Here is a 26767-nt window from a genome sequence, read left to right as displayed (position 1 = left end):
TTATATGTTCGTGAATCTATGATAATTTAACTTTTACTAATAAAAAAGTAGTGCTGTTAAACAACAATTCTTAACCCAGTCCGTCGCTAAACAAGTTGTTGTTTCTATAACAATTTGCGATAAAATAAAGTACGTTTAATGTGGTGGCACGAACTTTCCATTTCTTCCACAGGACATATTTTCTTTTTATGTGCAGAATCTTACATATAGGTTGTTTACTTCCTTTATATCTTTGTTTTATATATCGACTAAAGCTTCAACCCTCTTGGTTACATTACTGCGTGCTCTTTATAGGTAAGCAAAGATTACGCATTTGCACCAGTTTTAAGGAAAATATTTGATTTAAATTTGATACCATTTACCTTCTGAAGGTATAAAAGCTTCTTTTATAAGAATGTTGCATTACTTTTACTATTGAAGGGGATTTTCTTTCATTACAAATTCTTCTAATTTATTTACAAAAATACCTACAACTGAGGTGATCTGTAGGGAATTACAATAAGGGCTCCGTGTTCGTTTCCATTAGTCGTCCTTGATTGAGTATCGTGATCGTAAGAAAATGAAACGTGCTATGAGTTTTTACTTTTTAGTGAAAGTAGAGAGCATTATAAACGGAATAAACATAATTTCTTTGTTGCTCTAGTGTTTTACCAAGGTTTAAATCATAATGTAATTTCTTTATGAAAGTAATCACGTTTGTGTATTCAAGCGTAAAGATGCATTAATAATGGTTCTCTGGTACAACAAATAAAAGTAAAATTTGTTTCTAAATGATCTAGAAACCTGTACTCTAACATACTCATTGCATATGTCTACATAAAATCTTTCTCATTATCGGAATTAAGCCTCTAATTTACATGTCTTATTATAGGGAGACTAATGTCAAGCACCTGCATATAATCTGTATGTAGGTTGTCTATGGAGAGGAGGCCTAGTTATTGAATTGTTACGCCCGACCACTTTCATTACTATCCACTATCACTCTCTCCTGCCCTGTTGTGGTGTACTTACTCTAACGCGGCTGACTATGTTATTGCTATGGACAACCAGCTGCACGTGATGCTGCTACTGCTTACTGCAATGTGTGGGTCAATGTCAACGGTGCAAGGTAAACGATTACAAATTCTGATCGTTGGTGTTTACGGAAGTATACGGTGTTTGTTTTTTTGATATTAGAGTGCGGCACCAGTGTACGTCGTTCTCGTCAACCTCGTGTGGGTTCTTTAGGGCGCATAATACGGGGGAAACAAAGTGTACGCGGTGCCTGGCCTTGGCAGGTAAAGTTAATTGAATGAAATTTCCTATGAAATATAATTCTCCAATATTTAAAACAGACACTTAGTAAAATGTACGGAATAGGTGTCCTTGCAACTGCTTCATCCCCAATTTGGATTTCTTGGTCACTGGTGCGGCGGTGTTCTGATATCTTCGGAATGGTTACTAACAGCAGCGCATTGTATCAGCAAGTGAGTGAAATATAGTTGGTTAATAACCTTTACAAACTGTTACAAGTGATAGCGAAAGTTATTTCGTGAATATGAAATCTGTTTTAGCGATTTATTTAATTTGCCTTTACCTGCTTTATGGACAGCAGTTTTAGGCGATTGGGATCAAGACGTTGAAGAATATTCGGAGCAAAGGATTCAAATTGAGAAGATAATTTTACACGAACGATTTCACAATTTCCAGCATGATATCGGTACTAATTGTCGACGATAAATTAACACAAATTGCTTTAATTAATTACTCTTAGCGTTAATGAAACTTTCTCAACCAGTAAAACTAATCGCAGGTAGTAGAATTCGATCAGTTTGCTTGCCATCTAAAAGGATTACTCATAATCAGACTGATTTGTGCATTGCAACTGGTTGGGGAAGGGACTCTGAAGATGGACCTTTGTCATCAAAGCTGTTAGAGTCGCGAGTACCTGTGCACGATAACGCGGTCTGCAGAAAGAAGTACCAGCACGCTGTGAACATCCGTTCAGGTCACTTGTGCGCTGGTCATCTAGACGGATCCAGCGGCACGTGTGTGGTAAGTGATTCAAGTGCCACGGGAGATTTTTTCTTGATCTGTTTTAGGGTGATTCTGGTGGACCCCTTCAATGCGCATCTACCGATGGTAAATGGGTGTTAGTGGGTATAACGTCGTTCGGTTCGGGTTGTGCAAAACCAGGATATCCTGACGTATACACCAGACTTTCCTATTACGTGCCATGGATCAAATCTAAAATTAAAAGAACGTTCCTCAGCAATTAGACTCGTTAAGTTACTAATATCACTATTTATTTGTAACATATTTTTACAAAAAAAGTACAAAACTACTTCTTTAAACAAATTAAGTATTTCTAAATCAGTCTTTCAATAACAAAAATAAAAACTTTAAACGCTATTTTTGTATTAAGATATCAGGATCAAATATTTTAGTTCTTAGTGAAAATACTGGTATTTGACTGTATTTGACGTGAAAAGAATTGTGGTGCGTTTCCGTATTACTAGGATATAAGAAGATTTTGACCGCCGGTCCAAATATTAAAAATATACTAGCCACGGCAAATACGTACACGACAACATCTTGTACAATCGGCAATATGTGATACAAAAGTTTTAGGTAAAGTTGGATTTTAGGAGGCAACTGATCGATAATCAAATCGATCCAAAGCAAAGGCAAGACTAAGTTACTGAACGGTTTGGTTTTTGAATTGTAACTGCTATCGGGCATTGCTAAATTTGCTTGTAACCGTAAATTTGCTTCTAATGGCACCCCTATGTGTGGATGGATGGTCATTGTAGTGTCGTGTTTTGTTTCATTCGGTGACATCCCGCCGATTTCTTCCAATAGAGTGGGATCTGCGTTAAAGAAATGAGGTTGTGATACGACAATTGGGATAGTGTAGTAACATGGAGACAAATCCCCCAATCCTTTCCTAAGACACTTCTGAGAAATACAGTAGCACTCATTTTCCGCATTTTCTTCTCTTGTGGCTAAGAAGTCTCGTTTTACTCTAAACAAGTACCCTTCAAATCCGTCTTGTGTAGTCGTTACGTTTTCGAACGTTATCGGAATTGTCCTACAGAATGCATGCCGGTATAAGTAAAACGTGTCATTTTTGTTAATGTGCCGAGGGAAGAGCGTCCCCATAAATGCACCTTCGACGGCGTTGCAAGTAGATGGTGGTGTTTGACTGTCGCTCCCAGATTCATACCCCCACTGCTTGAATCCCGCGAAACCGTTCCAAGTTTGGATGGAGAACGGACGAGGCATTGATTCTTCCGTTGTCATTGTGTGATTGTCCGACAAGTTATTATGCTGATTCAGATTCATAGTAACTACGTTTGAAGCATTGTCCAATGCCATTATCTACAGCAAATTGCTCTTATTTCTTATCTGTTTTTGTAGTAACCTCACCCTATCTAGTATCCCTAACCGTGAAAAATCAATCCAATTGGGTACAAAATCGTTAGCAAGTGATACTAATGGGTCATCGTAGCCATACAGGAAATCAGTAACTGTGATGTGATTAAATGGTTCCATTCCATAATACGAACTTAACGATGACAATCCAAGTTGGACAAACATCGAATGCTCACTTAATGCGGCTGACATTCCCTGTAAATTAGCGTATTCTTTTAATCGTTACAAATTTTATAATTAAGGGTGCTACCAGTAATGCAAGGTTTGGTAGCAGCAGTTTGTCGACGTCAGGATTTCCTATTGAGTGCTGAGGTTGAAACTCTAAACGCCTTTTTGGAATAAAAGAAATCGTCCCATTATCATTAAAGGTACTGTTGATGTTAAATAAGCTTTCCCTAAAATAAAAGAGTTACACCCCCTAAATCAGAGGTAACATTGTTTTACTTACTTGAACACATACGGACCAACCTCCTGAAATCTTAACTTATCCGTCCCGTCTAAAAACTCTTGGGGGTTGGTAACGTTAAACAAGTATATTCTAAGCAGTAGAACATAGGGCGGGTTCTTCCATAGGTTGAACAAGATTGAGTCGGGATAAAACCCCGTTACCTGCCAATACAAAAATGTCAACCCGTTTAATTATTTCAATATCTTACCTTATCGATTAAAAATTCTAACGGGTTATAAGTGTGTGTTAAGTATGATAAAGTTGCAAGAAATGCCCCAAGGATTGATAACAGGAGGAGTTCTGTAATAGAATAATATATGTACAGTGTTAAGTTTTGTGAAGACATTAACAATTCTAGTTATATTTTATCTGTATGATGCAATGATGGCAAAATTAGTACAAATTATGATCGGTAGTGATATACAGGGTGTTCATTTGAAATCATCCCACCGCGGATTTATCGAAAACCACTGATTAAAGGAACAAAACGCCGAGACACGTCAAAAGATTTGTCAAGGGGGACAAATTTATAATCAAAAACTACTTTACCCCCTTTCACTTTCTGCCCCTCAGGGTCATTCCCTTACAAATTTTAAATGACAAGTGGTATCGAGTAATAGCTTGTTTGAAAGGTCTATCGAAGTCCTTTATTTTGACGTTTGATTTTTTTAAAATCGGTCGATTCATTTAAACAAAAATAGAAAAATCTTTATGTAATTTATTTAATCGACCTATCTTATCTATTATTTAATTGTTGTTATGGGAAAGAAAGAATTTAATTTGCTGTCAGTTACCTTTGGGACAATCCTGGGATAGTGAAAATTAATTTATTGATTGAGATTTTAGTGATATTTTCGTTTATTTCTGTTTTCTACCTGAACAAATTAAGATAGGTCGATTAAATAAATAAAATAAAGATTTTTCTAATTTTCTCGAAAACGAATCGACCAATTTTAAAAAATGACCTCAAAATAGTAGACTTCGAAAGACCTTTCGAATAAGCTATTACTCGATACCATTTGTCATTTAAAATTTTTAAGGAAATGACCATGAAGGGCAAAGGGTGAAAGGGGGTGAAGTAGTTTTTGGTTAAAAAGTTGTCCCCCTTGATAAATCTTTTGGCATGTCTCGGCGGAAATAAATAAATAAATAAATACCTGTATGAAGTGAACATTTATTAATTATTCTAGAATCCAATGCAAGTGATAATGATTGTTTTTCATTTCTTGTTTGGCACGAAATATCCCCACATTTTCGTTAATAGGCCCAACCTATATACTTTATTTTTGAATAGATAGTAGTAGAGGTATTCTAAAGTGCGTTTTTTATCCTGCATTCAACAATAAAAAAAAATACATAGGGTGTGGTATTATAACAATTTTTTTGGGGTATTTCTACCCAAACCAGAAATGAAAAAAGCTGTCATTATAACCAATGAATTCTTTGATTATTACTCTAATTTGAAAAAAATGGTTTAGATATTGTTTCAAGACATTCGTCCGTTCTGGGATTTATAGCGCACACTGTATATCACAGAAACCATTGCGTCTATAATAATCTTAGGGTTGTGGAGGAAAAGATGATTTTAGCAACATTTCTTATTTAAATTTTGGCAAAAATAGATATAGATACGTACAAAGGTTTCGCGGTGTGCAGTGCAATATTTACTAGAACCTTCGGTATGAGTTGAATGCAATTACTTCATCTAAAAACAATTAACTAAATATATGCTAGAATATAATAATGACTACAATTATAAATGTTATTGTTAAGTGTTAAAAGAATCGTAATTGTTTGTTACTATGTTACCTTGAAGAATAATAGGTAGATATTGACAGGTTACAAAAACCGACGAACATTGAAATTTGAACTTTTGACTTTTTTCCAAAGCGGATTTTACCAGTGTTTTGCCCTTGAGGTTTTGATAAAACCGTAGCCGCTTGTTGGTGCAACAATGGGAAACTATTTTAAGTCTACGGAATTTCGCGTATCAGAAGCTGAGAATTAAAAGAAATTGCTTAACAATACTTATTTGAGGATGGCAAAGAAAAAGCGCTACAAACAAACTTACATTTGAAGTGGCAGGTATGCTTATACAAAAAGTCAATCACTTTTTTTGCAAAACTGAAAAAATCTTTTGAAACAGCAAGATGATATGATAAGTGATGGTTATATGACTGCGACTACGAGTTAAGCAAAAAATAGTGCGAATTTCAAATTTAACGTTAATACAAACTGAAGAAAAGTCCGAATATATTCATTGAGCATATTGAGTTCAAGAACAAGATTCTGTCACTAAGACAAGGTTTGCAGAAATTGTTCGAACGCACAAATATCGATTAAGGGAAAACTGAAAGTTGCAAATGTTTAATCTCTTTGCCATTGTTTACCTTCACTAAAAAAATAATCCCAAAACCCCTAAATATGGTGAAGGCGCATGACGGATCAAAATACGATGAAGACAATGGTTATAACTCAATTGTTTGTGGGTGCCATTGACCCCAAGGTACATCCAATTTAAACTCAAAAATAATATGGACAGGAAAAGTCGCGGAGTAAAAAATTACCGACAGTAATGCCACTCAAAACCTTACCCAATTGCTAATCATTCGCCTTCTTATTTGATTTTATATCAACCAAAAAACAAACCAAATAAACTTCTGAGTCACGGTAGGTATCATAGTGTGTGGAATATAACAATTGCCATGATTGTAAATCATTGCTAAATGTTAAAGAATAGATATTTGTTACTAGTACCGTTGAGTGAAGGATTAGAATTACTCAATGCCAGTACAATTATACACTATTCATATATCTGGTAAGATTGCAAGGTGGTGTTCTGGCCCAGTTGTTTCCTCAAAGGCAACTTATAAAATGATTAAGAATTAAATTACAGGGCTCACATCTCAGTTGATGAAATCGTATAAGGAAAGTACGCATAATATGCCCTTTCTTTACTATAGATCCCTATAAAATACTGTAGAGAAAACTAAAACAGTACAAAGAACGTTTTCATTTATCTTTCTGAAAGAGACAATCTACTTATTCTAAAAAGGTGACTGCAAAATTTGTAAGACGAACGGCTTACTTTCGTTGCAGTAATTGACTTAATTGTTGTCAAGATTGAGAATTGTTACAAGCTGGGTTTTCTTTTATTTCGTTAGATTACATTATTGGTTTGTAACTATCAAGTTAAAGTGAATGTACATTAGTTAAAAGCAGTTTCAAAATTATTCATTTTTGATTACGCTTGTTACAGAGTATAATCACTATTTTAGGTAATTTTACAATAGAAATTCGCAGAAATATAAACATTTCTCATTGTACTAACCTCTCCATAGAGATAATTAACCACCAATTTACATTTACATTTATCTTGTAATATATCATTTCTATGAACACTATGTCATTATTATATCTTACGCAAGGTTTCACATTGTTTATACTTTGATACATTGTATACCTACTCATTTTTAGGCTATTGATGGTGATTCTGTCCCTTTTGCATCCTAACTCTTTGGCAATACGATCGGTTGTCAATTTGTCATTATCTTACTATTAGTAGCGCCCGTAATAAAAAAAAATTGCTAATTCTAAACAATAATCCCAAAGCATTCTGTTTGAGTAAATCAAAACTTACGGAAACTGGCAATTTAAGATGAAGATCGCCAATATTTGCACATCAACTGTAGCTTATGGTTTTGAGGTTACAAGGCCATCTTGTTTCGTGCTATATCAATGACATTTATAGGAGGTACCTATACAAACAACTAAAAGGTTGTACTTGTACGTGACGAACTAACTTTAATCCAGCGACTGTGACAATGCTCAAGCTCAGACAATGCAAAACAAAAAATTAGAAGAAATGGAGCAAGATAATTTATTTTACTGTGGAACGCAATTTTAAACCAAACCAGAGAGATATATACCAAATTATATGTGCTTGATAATGCCTAATGTGACTGTAAGGAATTTCACATTAATTTTATTGCCAACACTGTTATACGAACTTTCACTATATTACGTCTTTTTGAATATGAAATAAATTAGTACCTTCTCAATCATTAAGTTTATTAACGTATACACTATGTTCATTATCCAATTAAATTTTGGAATTAGTTTAACTTACATAGAAGCTATCTTTGGCACCTTTCAATCGATGTTAAGTTTTTTTTCCATACAAAAACCGATTATAATTGCAAATAATTTCTATTTATTCTGCTTTCAAACATTTATTTAGGCATGAAACCAATGACAAAAGATCACAGCGGTGAATTTATAAATAATTGCACTAAAGGAAAGTAAAGGTCGTTAATTTTTTCTCATAAATTTCTCTACCCATTTAACATTATTATTAAGTAATTTGTCTTGTTAATGTGTTTTATGTTAGCGCACGACTTACTAAACTAGCACGGTGTCATATTTCTACTGCATACGCCACCATTTACCAATCAATAATAGATAATAAAAGTAGAAATGAAGCAAAAAAATTGTTTAGAAATGAGGGCAATGCATTTGTACATGTCAGTGCAAGCGCAACTTCACAGAACGAAAGAAAAACTGCAACAATAAATATTCACGCTTAATTTAAGCGGTAGTAGCTATTAGGAGGGTACCAAATCAAGCAGAACAGTACCGTGGCGTTCGTTTGAATTTCTTGAATAATAGATTATTCTAATTAAAGAAGGTTGTATGGCAATTTTGTCCATGTGATTCATCCAACTTATCCAATTGTTACATTTTAGCGTAAGTTGAAGATCGTACGTAAGAATAACGCCAGTAAGCAGTAGTCCAAATCATAAATTTGACTTCAACGTTGGTTCCAAAAATCAATCTAATCCAATAATCAGCAAAAATAAAATGGCCCAATTAAAAATCCATCCGATTTGAAGAAAAGTACGTTTTACAAATTGATATAATATAGCAATAGTTGGCTTTTAGAAAAGTGCTCGACATCAAATAATAAAATAATTAAAAGGTAGATGAAAACGCACAACACCCGCAAATTAAGTTGATGTTGAACATAGGGATAATTGCATTATATGTTCACTTTAAAGAATAAATAAAATAAATAAATTAAAAAATATAATAACCTTAAGAAATGTATTTACAAAAATGATGGGGTTGGTTGCTCAGAGAGGGCGTTGGGTAGTTGATTTGGCATTGTATATAGGTTGCGATTTAGAAAAATTAATTGAGTCATTGCTACGCCTTTACCTTAAATGAAAATGCAATTTTATCTGAAAGTCAAAAGTGCTTTAAAATTTGAATTTGAATTAATATTAAAATAACATTCATTTGAAACATTACGGTACTCTATAATTCCTTTAAGGCATTCTGAATATCTCATTTACTTTCCCGATTATTTCAGAGATTCATATCTAAAGCGCTATTAAATTAAATTAAAGAATACTATCGTTTGGACGTCGAAAACATACCACGTTCTTCGCAAATTTGTAGAACGAATCATGTGCATAACAGGCGCTCAACCAGTTTCAGTGACGTAAATGGACACACGAAAACGTGGACAAAGTACATGTTCAGTAAAATTCCGCAATGATAAAGTATATAATTATACAAATAGATACATGGACCAGTTAATTGATAGAAGGTTAATAATAAACTAGTATCACCGAATAAACTCAAGGTTTTAATGTTAACTTATGTAAGTAAATTAGTGAATTAATTATGGAACAGATTTCAAATCGTGCAAACATTTCTGTTGATAGTGAACCCATAGGATAATGACCATTCCCCTAAACTAGTCCACAGGGCAAGGACATGCCAATTATATTCTAAGTAATGTCATAACTGCGACAAAACGTGAGAAACTACCTCAGATGATGTTCCAAGGTTTCCAGACTGTCATCAAATTAATAAATACTAATGTCGGAATGTCAATGACTTAGGAGATCCTTAGTATGTTCTTAGGCTCCTACGTTGGCCCATTTATTATTATTATTTTTATCAAGATGGATAGAAAAACTACACTACGCACGTATGTATTTTAAAAGGGTGTAAATCCGGAGGGGTAACACTATGGAATAAGGTACGTTCAGTCTTGTGGTAGCACCAGCGAATTTATTTGTGTGTATTTTATTCTACTTCGGCTTGGGTCAAGTTGGCGTTGCAATCTGCTTATCTCCAAATTAATTTGCTTTTACGCGGCGCTAACGAACTCCTTATCGCATATCCGGACTTCAATAAATCTAACAATTCCAATACAAAACGACAATGACTTCAAACACAAATAATATGATTAAAACTGTGTTAAACATATAGAAAATACAGTTCATACAAATACTCCTCCTATAATTTGCGGTGTTGGTCCTTCTGTCGGTCCGTCCGTTAGGACGATATCTCGATAACAATTACGATGAAATTTTGTAGGTGGATTTTTTTAATCAAATTTGTAGATCGAAGTTCGTGAATGGGCAATGTAGATCAAAACATAAGGAAGGCCCTTTTGACATCTCAGTTACTTATGAACCGAATTGCCTGAAATCCAATATGGGCGGTCTCTAGCCATATTAAAAATAAATGCAAAAAATATAATACGCAATTCCAAAAGTTGAGTTTAATTGATTCAACATTCACAGTGCCCTTTTCGCATCCATGGACTGAATTGCAAACTTTTTTAGTTATGAAGGTATTTAAATTAAATTTGATACATAGGTACTTGGAATAAAAGCAAATCCAACGCCAGTTTCCAGAATTTGGTTTTGCGCATGCGCCAATACAAAATTTCTTATTTATTAAAGCATTTAAATGAAGTTTGATACATATGCACTTGGAACAAATCCAAATCTAACATACATGGTTATTAAAAATGAGACTATTTGAAATAAAAGTATCTATTGCGCTGAATGTGCTTTGGTTTTGATGAGTTCCTATTCCTATTCAATGATTGTAGCCTTGAGTTTTTTGCGCAAGGATTGTTTGCAAATTTGGACTCCGTTATTTTCTTATGCAAAATACATAGTTGGACTAATTTAAACCATTTGAATTGTAACTAGTATTTTGTGTTTGTGTGTAACAGCTTTAACAGGTGAGAATTTTATTATGTCGCTTGTGAGTTTTCCTCGTTTGTACAGGACTATAATTTCTACCTGAGATTACATAAAATATTGAGTTTTACCTACGTCTATGGGACTCTCTTTAGAAACCTCTATTCAAAGTGCGCAACCATCCCGGACAAATTGAATAAATAATCAATTAAACAAATATAGCAAATGAGCTCCTGGGTATGACTTGACTTGGTATTATGTATTATATGGCTAAAACTATGCTCATTTTGAATTTTCAATAACTAACGATGTCAAAAGAGCCTTCCTTATTTTTTGGCCTACATTGCCAATTCAGGAACTCCGATCTACAAATGTGATAAAGAATCCAGCGGCAAAATTTCATCGTAATCGGTCCATTCATTTTTGAGATATCGTGCTAACGGACGGAAGACTGTCGAGGCACCTGTTCCAATTTTCAAAAGAATTGAATAACACTTAAACAAGAAAGTCGTATTGTTAACTATGGCATTAATAGAACACTTATTTTAAGACGATTTAGTGTACTGTTTTTAATGCAGGTTTAAATTGTATGTCGAAACGGAAAAACGAATAATTTTTCCTTATGGGCGTCAAATTCTATTAGAGATTTTTCACAAAAGAAAACCATAGTATGTGGTATATTATTGCAATCTCAAAATCAAATTTAACGGTCATAAAGAAAGAATAAGACACCGATTTTTGCAAGATTGAGTGTATTCTTATAAAATCTAGTGGAGCTTAAAACTATTTCTATTTTAGGATTCGGTTTTAAATTTAGCAACTTTGCACCGATTCAAGTATGAAATTTTCAGGATTGAAAAACTGTGTACCTTATTCTAAATGCATTTCAGTCACCTATTATTAATTTTTGCTTATAGTTGGAAAATACTATTTTGAAGCAACCGTATTGCTATTGCTCACTTTGTTGCTTATTACTTACGTCAGTTTTAACAACGACTCAGAGTTAGAAAGACAATAAAATGTTTCAAACCAATGAGCAATAAGTCCAAATAACCAAAATTTATTCAGTTAGTTCCTTGACCCTTGTTTTTATGTAACCCAGCAAAATTGTTTTGTTATTGAAACTCTCTATATTTAGAAGAATGTCAAATTATGAAACTATTAAAAATGCCAAAATATTATAATTAGAAAATTAGTCAATAGTTAATTGGACAGACACCTTGTATCTTTATATATGTATAAATGATTTACTGCTGTTGATCTAATTCGTAACTTTAACTAGGAATCGAAAGTCATTCCAAGGTAAATTACTACGTCAAAGGATTTCGAAGATTTTTGTTTACGATGCACGTTAGAATAAAAAATGACCCGGCTCGTTTAAGGTTATTTGCTTCATTATAGATTGAGCTTCAAATCAAATTTTTAACCATTATCGACGTGGTAGGATGCCCTGAAGTCTAACTACTTTTAAAATGATGTTGGACAGATTTCCTAATAATTCTGATCCTTACTCTTAATTAATTGGGGGGGGGGGGTCTCTACGTAGAGACAAATCATGAAGTTTGGGAGCTTTGGGCTAACACTATTAGAATTAAGGGAACTACTAACTTAAAAAATTAAATTATGTAAAAGGAATGTCACGCCAGAATTAGAATTATGAAAAATGTGAGGAATTTTGTCTTGTTTACATTTTATTTGAAACTTTTTTTCGAACAATCAATTGCTGCGGAATTATATTGAATAATTAATAATAAATAATTAAAGGTCTCAACGAAAGAAACCGTTTTCTACCAACTACTGCCCTTCTTTCCGTCCTCAAAGTACGGGGTGGAGGGGGATGGCGAGGGGAGTGGAACTAGATTTATCCCTCAATGAAAGTAATTAATTTCTACCAACCATAGCCCTCCTCCTTGACTTCTTATCGTGATCGGGTATATTCCCTTATTCCTCATCAAGAACAGATTGTCGGAAGAGGGTACTCACAAAGTGCGATTGAGACGTCTGCAACAAATAATGGGTTTACCAATAGGGACGATAGGATTTTAAACGTTTAAGGCGGCTATGTTGGATGCCAAACATTTGACATATGCTATCAGTTGTCATCAGTAAGGCTTGCCATTTCATCATGAACAAGTTCACGTTGCCTCAACGCTTGGAAATTATCCAAATTTTCTACGCAAATTCGCGAAGTTTTGTTGCTACTCAAAGAGCATTTCGTGTAAAATACGGTCGACATGGTGCTCCCTCTGTGCTCGCTATTCGCCGTATAGTTGATAAATTGGAAAGTGAATTTACTCTGCAAGTCTCTAAGCCACCCACACGAACACGTAATGCTCGTAGTGAAGAGAATATAGCCGCCTTAGTAGCCAGTGTTTCCGAAAATGATAATGTGTCCATTCCACGCCGTTCGCAAGAGTTGGGGCTGTCCTCAATGACCACCTGGCGTATTTTGCGGCTGGATCTCGGTCTGCACCCATACAAAATGGTTTTGGCACAACAACTCAAGCCAACCGATCATCGCTTACGTCGGGAATTTGCAGATTGGGCTCTAGAGTCGATGGAAAATGATGCAGATTTTCATCGAAAAATCATCTTCTCGGACGAGGCTCATTTCTGGTTGAATGGATTTGTCAACAAGCAAAATTGCCGTTATTGGAGTGAGTCCAATCCTCAAGTGGTTCGTCAATCACCATTATATCCCCAAAGAATCACTGTTTGGTGTGGATTATGGTACGGTGGCATTATTGGTCCGTACTTTTTCAAAAACGATGACGGCTGTGCGGTTACTGTCAATGGCGAGCGCTATCGGGACATGTTGACCGAATTTTTATTTCCCCAAATTGATGATATCGATGGTGACGACATTATGTTTCAACAGGACGCCGCAACATGCCACACAGCGAACGCTACAATGGACTTATTGCGTCAAAAGTTTGGTGAATCGTTGATTTCTCAAAATGGCCCCCACAATTGGCCGCCAAGATCATGCGATTTAACAGCATTGGACTTCTTTTTGTGGGGCTATGTGAAGTCAAAGGTTTATGCGAATAAACCCAAGACTCTTGACGAGCTCGAGGCCAACATTCGAGCGACCATAGCTGCCATTCCACCCGATATGATCCACCGAGTCATCGAAAATTGGTCCGATCGGATGAGCCAGTGCAAAAAGAGCCGCGGTGGCCATTTGAACGATATTTTGTTTAAATCATAAATGGCATGAAATACAGCATCTAATAAAACCAATCAAACCTAAATTTGACCAAATTGACTGTGTTTTATTTCAATTTAAAATCCTATCGCTCTTATTGGTAAACCCATTATATCCATTGGTGATGTCAAAACAAAAGCTATTTCGGTAAAAAAAAATACGCTTTATCTGCACGAGAGTTGTGCACAATTTATACTTGTTTATTATACTGCCATACAATTTAAAAATAAGGGAAATAAAATGAAATCCTATTGACGTTATATTTGAATACATATCTAATTAGGTGAATTGTTTATTCTTAATTTCATGATTACCATCGAAATCTCACTTAGCTTATAAAAATCACAGTCTTTGTAACTAAAATAACTTCGCTTGAAAAAGATAATACACCGTCCATTCAATGACTTGTTGGAAAAGCAGAACAATAGTTGGTAGGTGCAAAATCCAAATCTAGTAAAGCCTATCACAGAGAATATGAAAAGTAAAGCTGTTGCCGGGGATGAATAGGAAGCATCTTACGAATAAAGTCTCAAATGAATAGCCAATAGTGGCGTATAATTACAGGTATTTTGCGCACAAAAAGTGATTTAATAAGATTTTTTATTTCCGCCCCAGATGACAGGTTCATAAGCAAATTCATGTCATATTTGAAGTAACATTAATTGCCAACTTTAAAGCACTTTTTGTGTTTTAAAGGCCCGATGTCGCACGCATTTGAGTGGTCAAAACAGAGATTGTGAATCAAGTATAAAAAAAAATAAATAAAAAAATAAAAAATTACTACTACACCACCTGTTGTAGAGCAAAAATCCATACTAGTCCAGTGAAATTAACTTTAAAAGTAGTATAAACTAGATGTAATTTCACTCAACGAAACCAAGCGTATCCTATGTAAAAAATCCGCTGAATCGGAATCCCCCTGGCCGGAAACTCCCGGAACATATTGTTATTTACAAAAAAACGAAGAAAAATGACAAAATGTCGTGCTTTGAGGGAAAGAATGAATAGAAATGAACTTGTTTAGAATAAAATTTTCTATAAGATACAGTTGGTCCGGAACGCTCATTTTCAACTGTTATTGCCTTTATGGCAAAATGTAAAAAATTAATCTCTAAAATTAACAGTTTGTTATTACCGAAAAAAGGGATGCTTTGTCTTTCAAACTGGGGGACTACAAGAGCGTTCTCAATTTTTTTATACATAGTTTAACCCTAAAACATTCTCAGAAAGACGTATATTAAAAAAAAATACGTCCAAATCCAATAAATAGTTCACGAGAAATCAGTTTTTAACTTTGAAGCCAGTTTTCAAACAACCAAAAATGATTTTGCAAATCGGGTCGCACCAGGAGTCGCACCGATCGATTCTTTAAAGCGTGAACTTTTTTTACGCTTGTATTTCACCAAAATGAATGATTTTTATTAATTCGAGTGCCAAGGGTCGATTATAGAGGTAACTTTCTTGTTATATCTCAGAAGCCATTCCATTTGTTAGTTAACTAAAAAAATTCCACAGTCCGTTGATTTGCAAAAATAATCGGGCCAATTATTGGAAAAGATTGTTTTAGGGTTAAACTGTGTAATACAAAATTGGGAACGCTCTTGTAGTCCCCCAGTTTGAAAGACAAAGCATCCCTTTTTTTACTTGTTTATTTAATTAATCAATTTCTATGAAACCTACGGCGATGGGGTTTGTCATATTGTTTTGTTATCAAAAGAAGTTACTAAATACGGATTTTCAAAAAGATCGGATGAATTTTACATAGTAATAACAAACTGTTAATTTTAGAGATTAATTTTTTACATTTTGCCATAAAGGCAATAACAGTTGAAAATGAGCGTTCCGGACCAACTGTATCTTATAGAAAATTTTATTCTAAACAAGTTCATTTCTATTCATTCTTTCCCTCAGAGCAATAGTTAACGAGATATTCGAAGCCAAATGCGAAAAAACACATTTTCTCATTTTTTCTTCGTTTTTTGTTAATAACAATATGTTCCGGCCGTTTCCGGCCAGGGGGACTATGATTTTCTGATTCAGCGGATTTTTTTACATCGGACACGCTTGGTTACGATGAGTGAAGTGGCAACATCCAGCCCAAACCGTAATTTGACTGGACTATACTGACTGGATCAACAGCAATAGCATGCATTTAGTTTTCATCTATTTTTCATAAATTTGAATACCTTCTGTAGACACAGGTTTCAATATGCAAATTATTCAATGGTATATGAATATACACACCAACATTCTTCAACGTATAATGGCAGCTTTACAACAAGTACCTAATTATGTATATATTTTGTAAAAACAGTAAATATCATGCATAATGGAACTTATTCGATTTCCCACACTGCATGCTTGGGATCGCCTTTTTAATTTTATTTGGTGTTTCCTGGGGAGTAATTAAACTTTGCACTACCAATAACAAAAAGGAGAGATCGCTATTATAAAAATTCCCTTTTATCACTTCAAGGTGAGATCCTTTGCCCGAAAAATTAACTTAGAGGTAGAGTTTATTGTATTCTCCAAAAATTCGATGTTCCAACCCATCACTTTCCACGCTCGAAGACACCTAATTCAGTTGTCTATAAATTCCATTGTTGAAAGTTTATAACTGATGCTTGGGTAACGTTTAGGGTACCGGATACTAATCATAATCAACCCTATCTTCTAATGTTTGATGTTTTTTTGCATTACTTATTTTGGTGGCCACACTGGAACTGTGCCAAAATGGTAGATTTCTGGGATATTACAATCTGAATTACGTACGTATTTTGTGTTTTAGGTATTGGTGAGCATTCTTTTAACTAGGTCTACAAGCTATTTCTACAGCAGGTGGATGTGTACTGTAGAGCAAACCTCCACTTGGCTAATTATACGTAATCAAGTTGGTGCTTGGATACGACTAAATATTCATATGAAAGAAAAAACCATTATTCACGAGCGACAACGCTCATTCATGATTTTGGACTTTCTGTCAATCAGTCCGTCCGTCTGTATACATGAGAACTCGCGAACGGTTTCGAATTTTCCAATTCTGTTTTCAGTAATAGGTAGACAATGGTCAAGGTTAATACTTGTCAACCGGAAGTGGCCTTATTGCTCGTTTTTATATCAATTCAGTTTATTTAAATATTAAAAACATGGGTTTGTTTGTTCTAAGATCTCAGATGGCGGAACATCACGGCACGGCATCGCAACTCTTGTCTGGTTTAGCAATCGGTTAAATTATTAACACTGTTGTTGTACTTATCAATTGCATTGATTAACCGCCAGTTTTAAATAAATTAACAATAAGGTGGAATCAACCGTTTTATTTTGCGGTAAATTCCAAATATCTGCAATTACTTCCGATCATCGGACGCAACACTCAACCCAAAAATTGCAAACTTCGTGAGAAAAGGAGTAAACCGATTTTAACTACATAACAAATAAGGTGATACCCACTGGTACCTTTGCGGGAAATTCAAACTGTGTACAATAATTTCCCATAATCCGGCAGAATGCTCTGGCAATTAACAGCCAAAGGTGAAAATGATAGGTCAAAGTTGCTCTCTATATGTAAATTTGGTGAGAAAAATTTTCTTTAATAGACAGGAAAACAACTTCCTCCGTTTGATATGAAACCGATTTATTATTAAGAGTTTATGTTAAAAACCTTTGTTTCGGTTTCGTTTGAAGAGGTTATTTCCAAAAATGCTCATTTGAATTTGAATATTTACCATATGGTGGCACTTTTGAGAGTCGGTAACAAATGGTTGGCACTGGTACTGCATATAAAGCTCACTGGTTTTGTATTACAGATTCTGATTAAACTTCTCATTTTGGGTGAAATCGAGTCACAAATAATACAGACTCAAGAACTCATCACTTTTAAAATATCATTTCATACCATCATAAAAATAAGAGCATGTAATCCGCAACGAGTGGTTATTGAAAATTAATCAGATAATGAGGCGTCAAGCACTTTGTTTCTGACGAAAAGTTGCGATTCGCCTAAAAATTTGGTTTGCATTTCCACCCTCTTCCACAAAAAGATTTTTTGTGAAAGCGGAGAATGATAATTTTATTAGATAGTATTTTTAAACATTCTGAAAAGTAGGCAGGCAATCTGTTTCTAAGGCATCGTTTATGAATTATTTATTAATGTCAAGTGTGACGTAAAGGTTGAACGTAGCGTGTTGCCGTCTTTCCCGCAAAGTTTTGCGAAAAAATTACTTCAAATGAGTGATATTGCCGAGTCTGTGGATATTGAACAAGCTGCTGAAGCTGCGCTATCCACGTTAGTACCCGAAAAATCGAAACATTTATACGAAAATATCTACGACAACATTATGATTTTAATGTTTCATTTTTATTTTTAGGCACTAGTGCCTAAAACTTTCACGTTTACGCACTAGTGCCTAAAAGAGTGTCATTTCGCAACTTATTGTATAAATAGCTATTTTGTGGGGGTCGTTGTAAAACACGTTTGCCTATTCGGCAGTGCAACATAGGACAATTATGAAATACAGAAGACGAAGCGCCTAGAATTTTGTTTACAAGAGCGCTGATCTCATAATTATACCAGTATACCATGTTTTGAAGCAATAATTTGTTCATAGTCAACTAAAACAGCTATAAAAATAGAATACATTTTTAGCGCATTTCCACAAATATAAAAAAAATTCATTATTGTGACCCCTTTTGCTGTCCGTCTGTCCATTCCTGCGGATGTGTCGTTACTTGATCTTTATCTTAAGAACTATTGCTCTATTTTTTGATTCGTTATGGTGTCGAGGCCTAAATTTTCATTTATTACTAAAAAAAGTTAGTTGAAAAGTACAATTGAAATGACGTTTCAAAGAATATGTTGTGCATGCGCCAACTTTCTTATTTCTGTACGGATTTAATAGTTATTTATTATACAAGGGAAAAAAGTATTAGATTTTAGCTCTTTTTCCCGTGTATTATACACTATTTTTTTCTGTGACGGGGAAAACGATATATTGAAGTCGTATCCATTTAAGAAATTTAAAGTTTTAAACTGCAGATAGGCTGTTGTACTTCTCTCGCGACAATACGAACTGCGTTACTAAGGAAACCTTTAGGTACTCAAATATCTGTCAATTCAGTTTTGTCATTTGATTTAAACATTTCGAATTTAATGATTGGTTAGTAGTTATATTGAATGATATACCTAAAGTTAAAAATTTCTGATTCTGAATTTTCCCTGGCTTCACCTGAGTTAGTAGAAGCAGGTTAAGTAGCCTCACAAAAATTGAATATCTATCTTTACTTATGTGTGTATGCGAGTACATCCGGGAAAAAAGTAGTGCTCGGAAAAAAGTAATTTCATAAAAAGTGACATTTTGTTACCTATCAACAGAGATACAATGTCAAACGTTTTCTCCGTCAGACAAAACGATTTTTTTTCCAACAGACTGCTAATGTGTGGAAATGCACTTTTTGTAAATTGTTTACGATGACTTTTTTTACTTGTTTAATTAGCTATAATTTGCGTCATCGAAGTACTAAAAACCTTTTCGTTTGAAAGATTTACTTTTGAGCACATCTTGTATGTTTTTAGTGAAAATGCAGATGTTACTCAGAAAGATGCAATCATGCCGTTTCGTTATTAAAAGTAGATTACTAAAAGCACAGATTTGTAGTTAATCTGTGCTAAAACGAATGAGGTAACTTCAACCAACCCGTAATTTACCGTTATAAAATGAAGACGAAAGTTTGGCCGAGCTTATTGTAAAAAAATATGGAGACGCCAATATTTTCCTGTGTACCAATAATTGAATCAGGAGGTACACGTACGTATTTGGAGCATTATGAATTATGATAATCAAACTACCGTTTTAAAATATCCACCATTTTTTAAAGGAAAATGAGAAAAGAAACAAATTTAAATTGTGATCTGAATACTTTCGGTAGTTTTAACAAGGTTGTTTGTTTTTAATGAAGATGGGCACTTTTCGCACAACTGTGACGTACGAAACTTTACGCAATTGCCAGCTCAAAGTAACCACAGGAGACTTTTTGACCTCAAGATCTTTTCCTTGTAGTATTCCTATAAATTTGTCTAATGACACATGGATGAACACTTTATAAGACGCTGATAACAGAAATTGTATAGATGGCACATCTAAATAATTTTAATGGAAGGTCTTTTGTTTGTCACTTAGACCCTCCGATAGTGATTGAATAACGGGAAAGTACGTCTGATGCAAAGATATTTGTAACAACTCCTACTTGGATGTTAACGGGTACCTTGGCCAAGATTATATAATTATAAGCCACCTTGAATATTGACCGTCAAAAATATGCACATTTTATAATTGTCGTATTCTAAAAATTTGTTCTTTATTCTTTCCATGATTACAGAACTGCCGGCAATTATGCGAAAGAAAAAACTGTAACTACACTTTATTTTCTGCATTGACCCATATTAGTCTGCATAATACCATATAGACAATGTAGGCCGCAAGACCAATAGAAGGCCAATTAAACATTTGCAACTAACGTTTAACTAGTTATTGGAAAAGAGTTACTCACTTCGGAAGTTCTACTGGTTGCTAATACAAACAAGTTTATTAGTTTAATTATTTATTGAGGATAAGATATGTGTTATGAAGAATGTAAATTTTGGGAGAGCGGTATAATTTATGTGTGTAAGATAGATAGCCAGCACTGGCAATTATTCTTCAGTTATCTTTTAGATAATAACCAAATCAAAAAATTAACTGAAACCCCTGCTGAATAACATTATTATCCGAATGTAAATATGGGAATACAGACAAGCACGCAATATAAGTACATATACTTTCTACGTAAAATCAACCGTTCCACTAATACAATTTGTCTTATTACAGTTTACCAAATTATGTAATTGTGATATAATCCCGGAGAAATTGTATAATACAAGTGGTATTCAACGATTTAATTATATCCTTATATTCAATATCTAAATGTAAGTAGTTTACAAGGTACCTACTATTTAATGTTGAATACAGTGAATCTTAGTAGAAGTTTCATATTTTATTACTATTAAATGTCGCACTAAACACAGTGTAAAATAACGGACACGGGCCTTACTTTACAAACTTACTTGCGTGTTCTATGTAAGTAAACTTCATGTTAATATTTTTGATAACTCAGTCACCAACAACTTCACAAGGTAAAAATTTAACTTTTGAGTATGATCGTTATTCAAACATCTTAAATTGTGATATTGGTTTTTATATCTAAGGGTTTCAGACTGGATGCTTCAAGTGGGGGGTCCACCGTCAATAGTGGACGTACTTAACATCCCCACCAAAAAAGCGTTATCCTAAGTGACGCGATTGTCCTTCGAGTAAACTTTGATCATATAGTTAACTTTTTTTTGGTATTTCGCGTATGACAATTATAAATAATGCATAAATTATTTTTTTTTTGAAAATTTTCGCTTTTTATTCACGGCAATTTTGCATCAATTATACTAGTTGCTAACAGGTATTGTTCGATGCTAGAGTTTTTTGGAAAGATAATTAAAGGTTTTACGCAAATTATTAAAAATTCTTACATAAAATAACAAGTTCTCGTACACAACGTACAGCGCATATCTGTTACCTTAAAACAAACCACACATTATTACGTTTAGTTATTGAAGGATGATACGTGATTTGTCTTAAAAACAACAATCGAACTCCTTCACAAGGAAACATATAATAAATAAATTGTGTACATTTCGAGTAGGCCAATGAACGAATTTTGAGATTCGTGTCATGCATATGGTTACTTAACAGTTACCTACACAAGGCTGAATTGATTTTTGCGAATTTTAATTTAATTTAAGAATTTCATGTTTAATTAATGCATCAATTATTCTAAAACAAATTTATATATAGGTTTAGATCGTTGCCAATCTTTACTTAAGCATTTTAGCTGAAACGGTAGATCAAACAATTCTTAGATTAGATTAGAATTTGGGAAACAATTTGACAATATAAACGTATACAAAGCACCTAAATGTTCTAACTTTAAGGAGAAGAAAACACCTACCTACATTTAGACATCTCCTTTTGAAGTGGTTGATTAAATTGAGTTTTCTTTAAATATTTGTCTGTATAAGCCAGCGAAGGTGGACAGATAACAAATTTTCAATATTACTGAACCTTTAAAAAAAAACCAAACGGCCTAGGTTATTACCAACCCGCTGGTTAATAGATAAAAACATTATTCATCGTTTATTCGGTTATAAGCCTGTCTAATTCACAATGGAAAGTAGCCCTTGTCACCACTGAAGTAAAAAAAACTGAAACAAAAACACCAAGGAACCACAATAAAACTTTAATAAAACGTACGCGTTTCGACTCTTAGTTTCTTTCTTTTAGTAGGTCGCTGATGATGACAGCTTAGTTGTCAAAACAATTGTTTGAATGAGATAAAGCAACTGGTTTTAGACTAGTCATTTTCTAACTTCTTTTTCTTTAATTTTTCTGCCTGGTGACACCCCAAGAACTACAGAAAAGTACCTTAAAAGTTAATAATCATTAATCATTCTGCCTACCAACAAAATTAATTTGAATTATTCATGCAGATCAAATCATAAATTATAGAGTAAGAGTTTCTAATTATATATTCCAAATTTTTGATGATAATCATATTTTGTTAATAGCTTTGACGTAAATGAATAAAAACGAATATTAAAAAAACAGGAAACGTTTATATATAGCAATTTTTTTAATTTTAATTTCAACATTGTCAATAACGATACGAAAATAAATGCGACATACTAAATTAATTTATCAGCAAATTGTGAGCAATTCCTTGTACTCTTGTATACCGAGATGTCGCAAATGATTGCAAACAGTTTAAATTTCCAGTAAAAAAATATTTATAAAATTGGTAAAATGCCAATTTTCATTTATTTAACAGCAGTTAATCAAGCACTCTCGCCGGTTGGTTCATGTTTTTGTATATTCGCCAGAACCTTGCCAGTGTGATGTTCATTCGTTTCCCAACACGACATAACAATTGCGAATCTCTATCTGCAACATTTGGGCGATTGTGGGTACCGAAAACATTTAGGACGCGGTAAACATAATGAATCATATTCATGTTTATTATATTGAAACAATTCACCGGAATTCATGTATCTTATTTGTTATTTTATAAGCTGAGAGAGTTTTCTTTCTAGAGGTGACACAATCTGAATAGGAATTATACATAGGTACCTATTATCAAATTGCTATTAAGGCATTAGATAGGTAAGCTTTCTGGTATCCACCTGCGTAGGTAAATGGGTAAAACGCAATTAACTAAAAACCGGAAAAACTGCAATGGGATGGGATGCACCGGGTAAATATAGAAATAAAATCCCGGCTTTTGTCATTAACTTGATTGCTTCTATAAATTGCGCAAACTAAATCGTGCTTATGGTTTTCAGATCATCCTGTTAAAACTTACTACGGCCGAAGAAGTAAATAAAAAGGTAAGTGCAACAATTTTGTCAAATCATCAACAAATGCCATTAATTTTAAATCAGATGTACTTATACTATCAAAATTACAACAGTGCTTTTGATGAAACGTTATAGCGCTTTATTCCCGGTGAGAGAATTTCTGTGTTTATATTGGAGTTAAATTCTGTTTGATTCCTAATTTAAATCAATTACTTTATTTAATTTTACTAGGCGAAAGGACCTCTCCCTTGAGAGAACACATTTTTCGGCACTAAACAATGTCAAAAATTTGTCCAAATGGTTATTGACTAATTAAAAATTGTTTAAGCCCCATACCTCTTTAGATTTTGCCTTTTACTTCAAAAACGCTTATGTAAGTTTCTGCTAAAGGGAACGATTTGCGGGGTAAAACTACCACTTTTAGCATTTGGGTGCATAATTATATTTTTTTACAATGTCTTACAACAGATTTTTTTCTTTTCAGATGCAGTGAAGCATAATTTTGCTGGAGTCACGGATCATCCGTTTTCTACGATACAACAGTTAAAATTGTTATACGTAAACGTACCTAATATCTTTGAATATAGACATTTTATAATCAAAGCCTAATATTATAATTAATACACTTAACAATATTGTTATTATGTAACATTATATGGAAACAATTTTCCTGTCAAAAAATAAATACCAATAAAAGGTGAATACTTTTATGTTACTATTGAAACTTGTTTCACAAAAATTATAAAGAGAATTTATTTATTTATCTCTGGTTCTAGGCTCTCAACAGGGTTGCGCCAAATAACAGAGTGACCCGCATAATGCTTTTTAGAGGTGCCTCTGCAGAAGGTCTTAAGTTGTTCTATACTAGTCCGGTATTTACCTTACGAATTAGCTACTCTGCAGGAAAACCTAATTCGAAGTAGCCGGCAGAATGCTCGAAACTGGTCTAAGGCAATTCCCATCTCTATCACAGATGAAAAATTCACCTCAACCCAAGTTCGAACGCCCGACCTCCGGATTTATAGCCCAACGCGCTACCATTGAATCACAAAGTCGGTTTGTGAAACAAGTAAACCAACGTTAGGAATAATCTTGCGTATTCGTTAAAACAAAACGGTAAGTAAAGTATACATTAAAATCTTTCTAAACATTTCAAGCACAAAGATTGCAAAACATTGGTAAACCTAATACCGGCACAGTTGCCAATAATTGACAGTAGAGCAAGCAGAAACATTTGAGGTAGGTACATGAGTTGCGAGAAAGTTCCATACACTTTGCTTGCCATACATTTAGATTCGCTTAGACACCGGGAATAGGCAGATAGAGGCCTGGTGCTACTACGTATTGAGTTCTCCCACGCTCTTCCATTAAGGACGTGAGTGAAGCCTTCACCAACGTACGAAGAATCTACCAGTTTCGCCGCCGAGCCGCCGTCAACCTCTGATGACGCTGCGCCGTTCTGGCGCCCTCGTATTCTATTCCACTTACGTAGGGTTGCCATCCGTCCGGATTTGTCCTAGTTTAGGGGGCGTCCGAGGAGCGTCCGGGCGGGGTTTCATTGGTAATCCGGGTTTTAAGCTACTGAGCCATCTATATCAGTTTCTGTCAAAATGTAAGCCAACAAAACTTTTAAGCGCCAATCAGCTTTGGTTACAATTTTTTAAAATACCGAATCGTCATTTATACTTGGAGTTATTGAAAATTGCCTAGTGCTTTTTTTGCATTCCTGTTCTTAATGACCCCGCTGGACCTAGCCCCCCCCCCCCCAAGTAAATCTCAACTACTATAATTAATAATTCAGTAGATCTTCGGGCGGGTACCTAATCACGGCATTTTATTTTTCTGCCGCGCTGTGTTTAATATTTTTTTAACGCATTATTTATTAAACTGTTCCAAGAAGGCTTATATTTTTAGAATACGTAGTGGCTTTTTAATTATATTTTTTTGTAGGCGATATCCGCGCTAGTTCAAAGTTTATGGTCATTTGAACAGTATTTTTGTAAATAAAATTCTAGATTTTTTACAGTAATTCGATTTTTTGTCCGTAAGGATGCATTTTTTGTTTCAGAAAATGAATGGCCGTCTTTTATTTATGTGAAAATGATACCACACTTGCCCTAGTAGTTATAATTTAGCAGTTATGACGACCAACAGCGCGCGCGGCGTAAGAAAAGTTTATCCCCTCCCCCTCCCTCACAGCAGCGTGTCTCCCGCTGCCTCCCGGGCGATTTGCATTCGGGTCCACCTAAGTAGAAAGTGTACCAAATCTGGTGCTTTAATGACAAAAATATTGGTGTTGGCGTATAACAACCCCACTATGCATAAAAATTAATTTGAAAACGATAACAGAGGAGGGGCTACGTCCAAGTGGAACCGGCCGCCCCATCGATTATATCTATTTGCTCTTTTAGGAGTGGCGCTCAAAAATCGAAATTACTTGTAAATTAAAGCTCTTAAATAGCTCGTAATTCCAGTACAAATTTAATTTGAAAAAAGTAATTCTGATCAGTGGGGGGGCTGAGTCCAAGTAGACTCGGCCACCCCATAAGAAATGTTCGATTCCTAGTGATTAAAGCGAGCTCTAAAATTTTAAGCTTGCGATATGAAAAGCTCCTAAATAGCTCATAAATTGGATACCATTCTTAAATTGATTCACAATGGTGGGGGGGGGCTAGGTCCAGCGGGGTCTCATAATGCCAACGTTGAAAGAAAATGTTCACTAGTGACATAACAGTGGACCAAAGAAAGGAATTTATTGAATATTGAAACATTCTAGTCACTGATAAAAATAAAGTACAATTTCAAAGACTATTTCTTTAGGCAATATTTTTTTATCAAATTCAGTTGATATGGCCGGGTTTATAATCCCTAAATCCGGGGTTTTCACGCTTCCTGTCCTAGTTGGCAGAGTTTTGAGATGGCAACCCTACACTTACGTCGCAACGAGATGTTTGTTGTACTTATTCATTAGCTCGTTATATACGCATGTTTCTTTGTTCGTATTTTAACTCGATTCTCATCGCTTTCATTTTAATTAAAACCACTCGCTTCATTTAGCCTTTGAATATAAAATATTTGATATTCAAATATTTACGTCCACCTTCCACGTTGGTCGGACCTACTACCATTGAATACTACTACTATACCTAAGTATATCTTGTTTAATTACATCCAGAGCCAAAAAACAAAATATGGTTGTACGAACAATAAATATATAACCTATAAATAAATATGAACCCCAAAATATCACAGTT

General features: G+C 34.4%; 3 protein-coding genes across 3 annotated transcripts in view; 2 read left to right on the top strand and 1 right to left on the bottom strand.

Annotated features, from left to right (window-relative positions):
* LOC116166911 (glucose dehydrogenase [FAD, quinone]-like) overlaps window positions 1-26767 on the top strand; it is a 361388-nt gene that overhangs the window by 150282 nt on the left and 184339 nt on the right. The gene's annotated exons all lie outside the window — the stretch shown is intronic.
* LOC116166917 (trypsin-1-like) lies at window positions 988-2391 on the top strand. Its single transcript, XM_031482129.1, has 6 exons — window positions 988-1108; window positions 1177-1277; window positions 1360-1466; window positions 1554-1699; window positions 1754-2034; window positions 2082-2391. The coding sequence occupies exons 1-6, from the start codon at window positions 1039-1041 to the stop codon at window positions 2256-2258; spliced, it is 882 nt and encodes a 293-aa protein (XP_031337989.1). The 5' UTR covers window positions 988-1038; the 3' UTR covers window positions 2259-2391.
* LOC116166914 (scavenger receptor class B member 1-like) lies at window positions 2264-21325 on the bottom strand. The gene is made up of 6 exons (XM_031482123.1): window positions 21177-21325; window positions 4071-4162; window positions 3863-4023; window positions 3665-3809; window positions 3409-3609; window positions 2264-3360 (listed from the first exon to the last, which is right to left on the bottom strand). The coding sequence occupies exons 1-6, from the start codon at window positions 21202-21204 to the stop codon at window positions 2389-2391; spliced, it is 1599 nt and encodes a 532-aa protein (XP_031337983.1). The 5' UTR covers window positions 21205-21325; the 3' UTR covers window positions 2264-2388.

The sequence above is a fragment of the Photinus pyralis genome, unplaced genomic scaffold, assembly GCF_008802855.1.
Source record: "Photinus pyralis isolate 1611_PpyrPB1 unplaced genomic scaffold, Ppyr1.3 Ppyr1.4_LG3b, whole genome shotgun sequence".
In the NCBI taxonomy this organism is placed as follows: domain Eukaryota; kingdom Metazoa; phylum Arthropoda; class Insecta; order Coleoptera; family Lampyridae; genus Photinus; species Photinus pyralis.
Note: the sequence above shows the minus strand (reverse complement) of the source record. Positions and strands in the feature narration are given on the sequence as shown.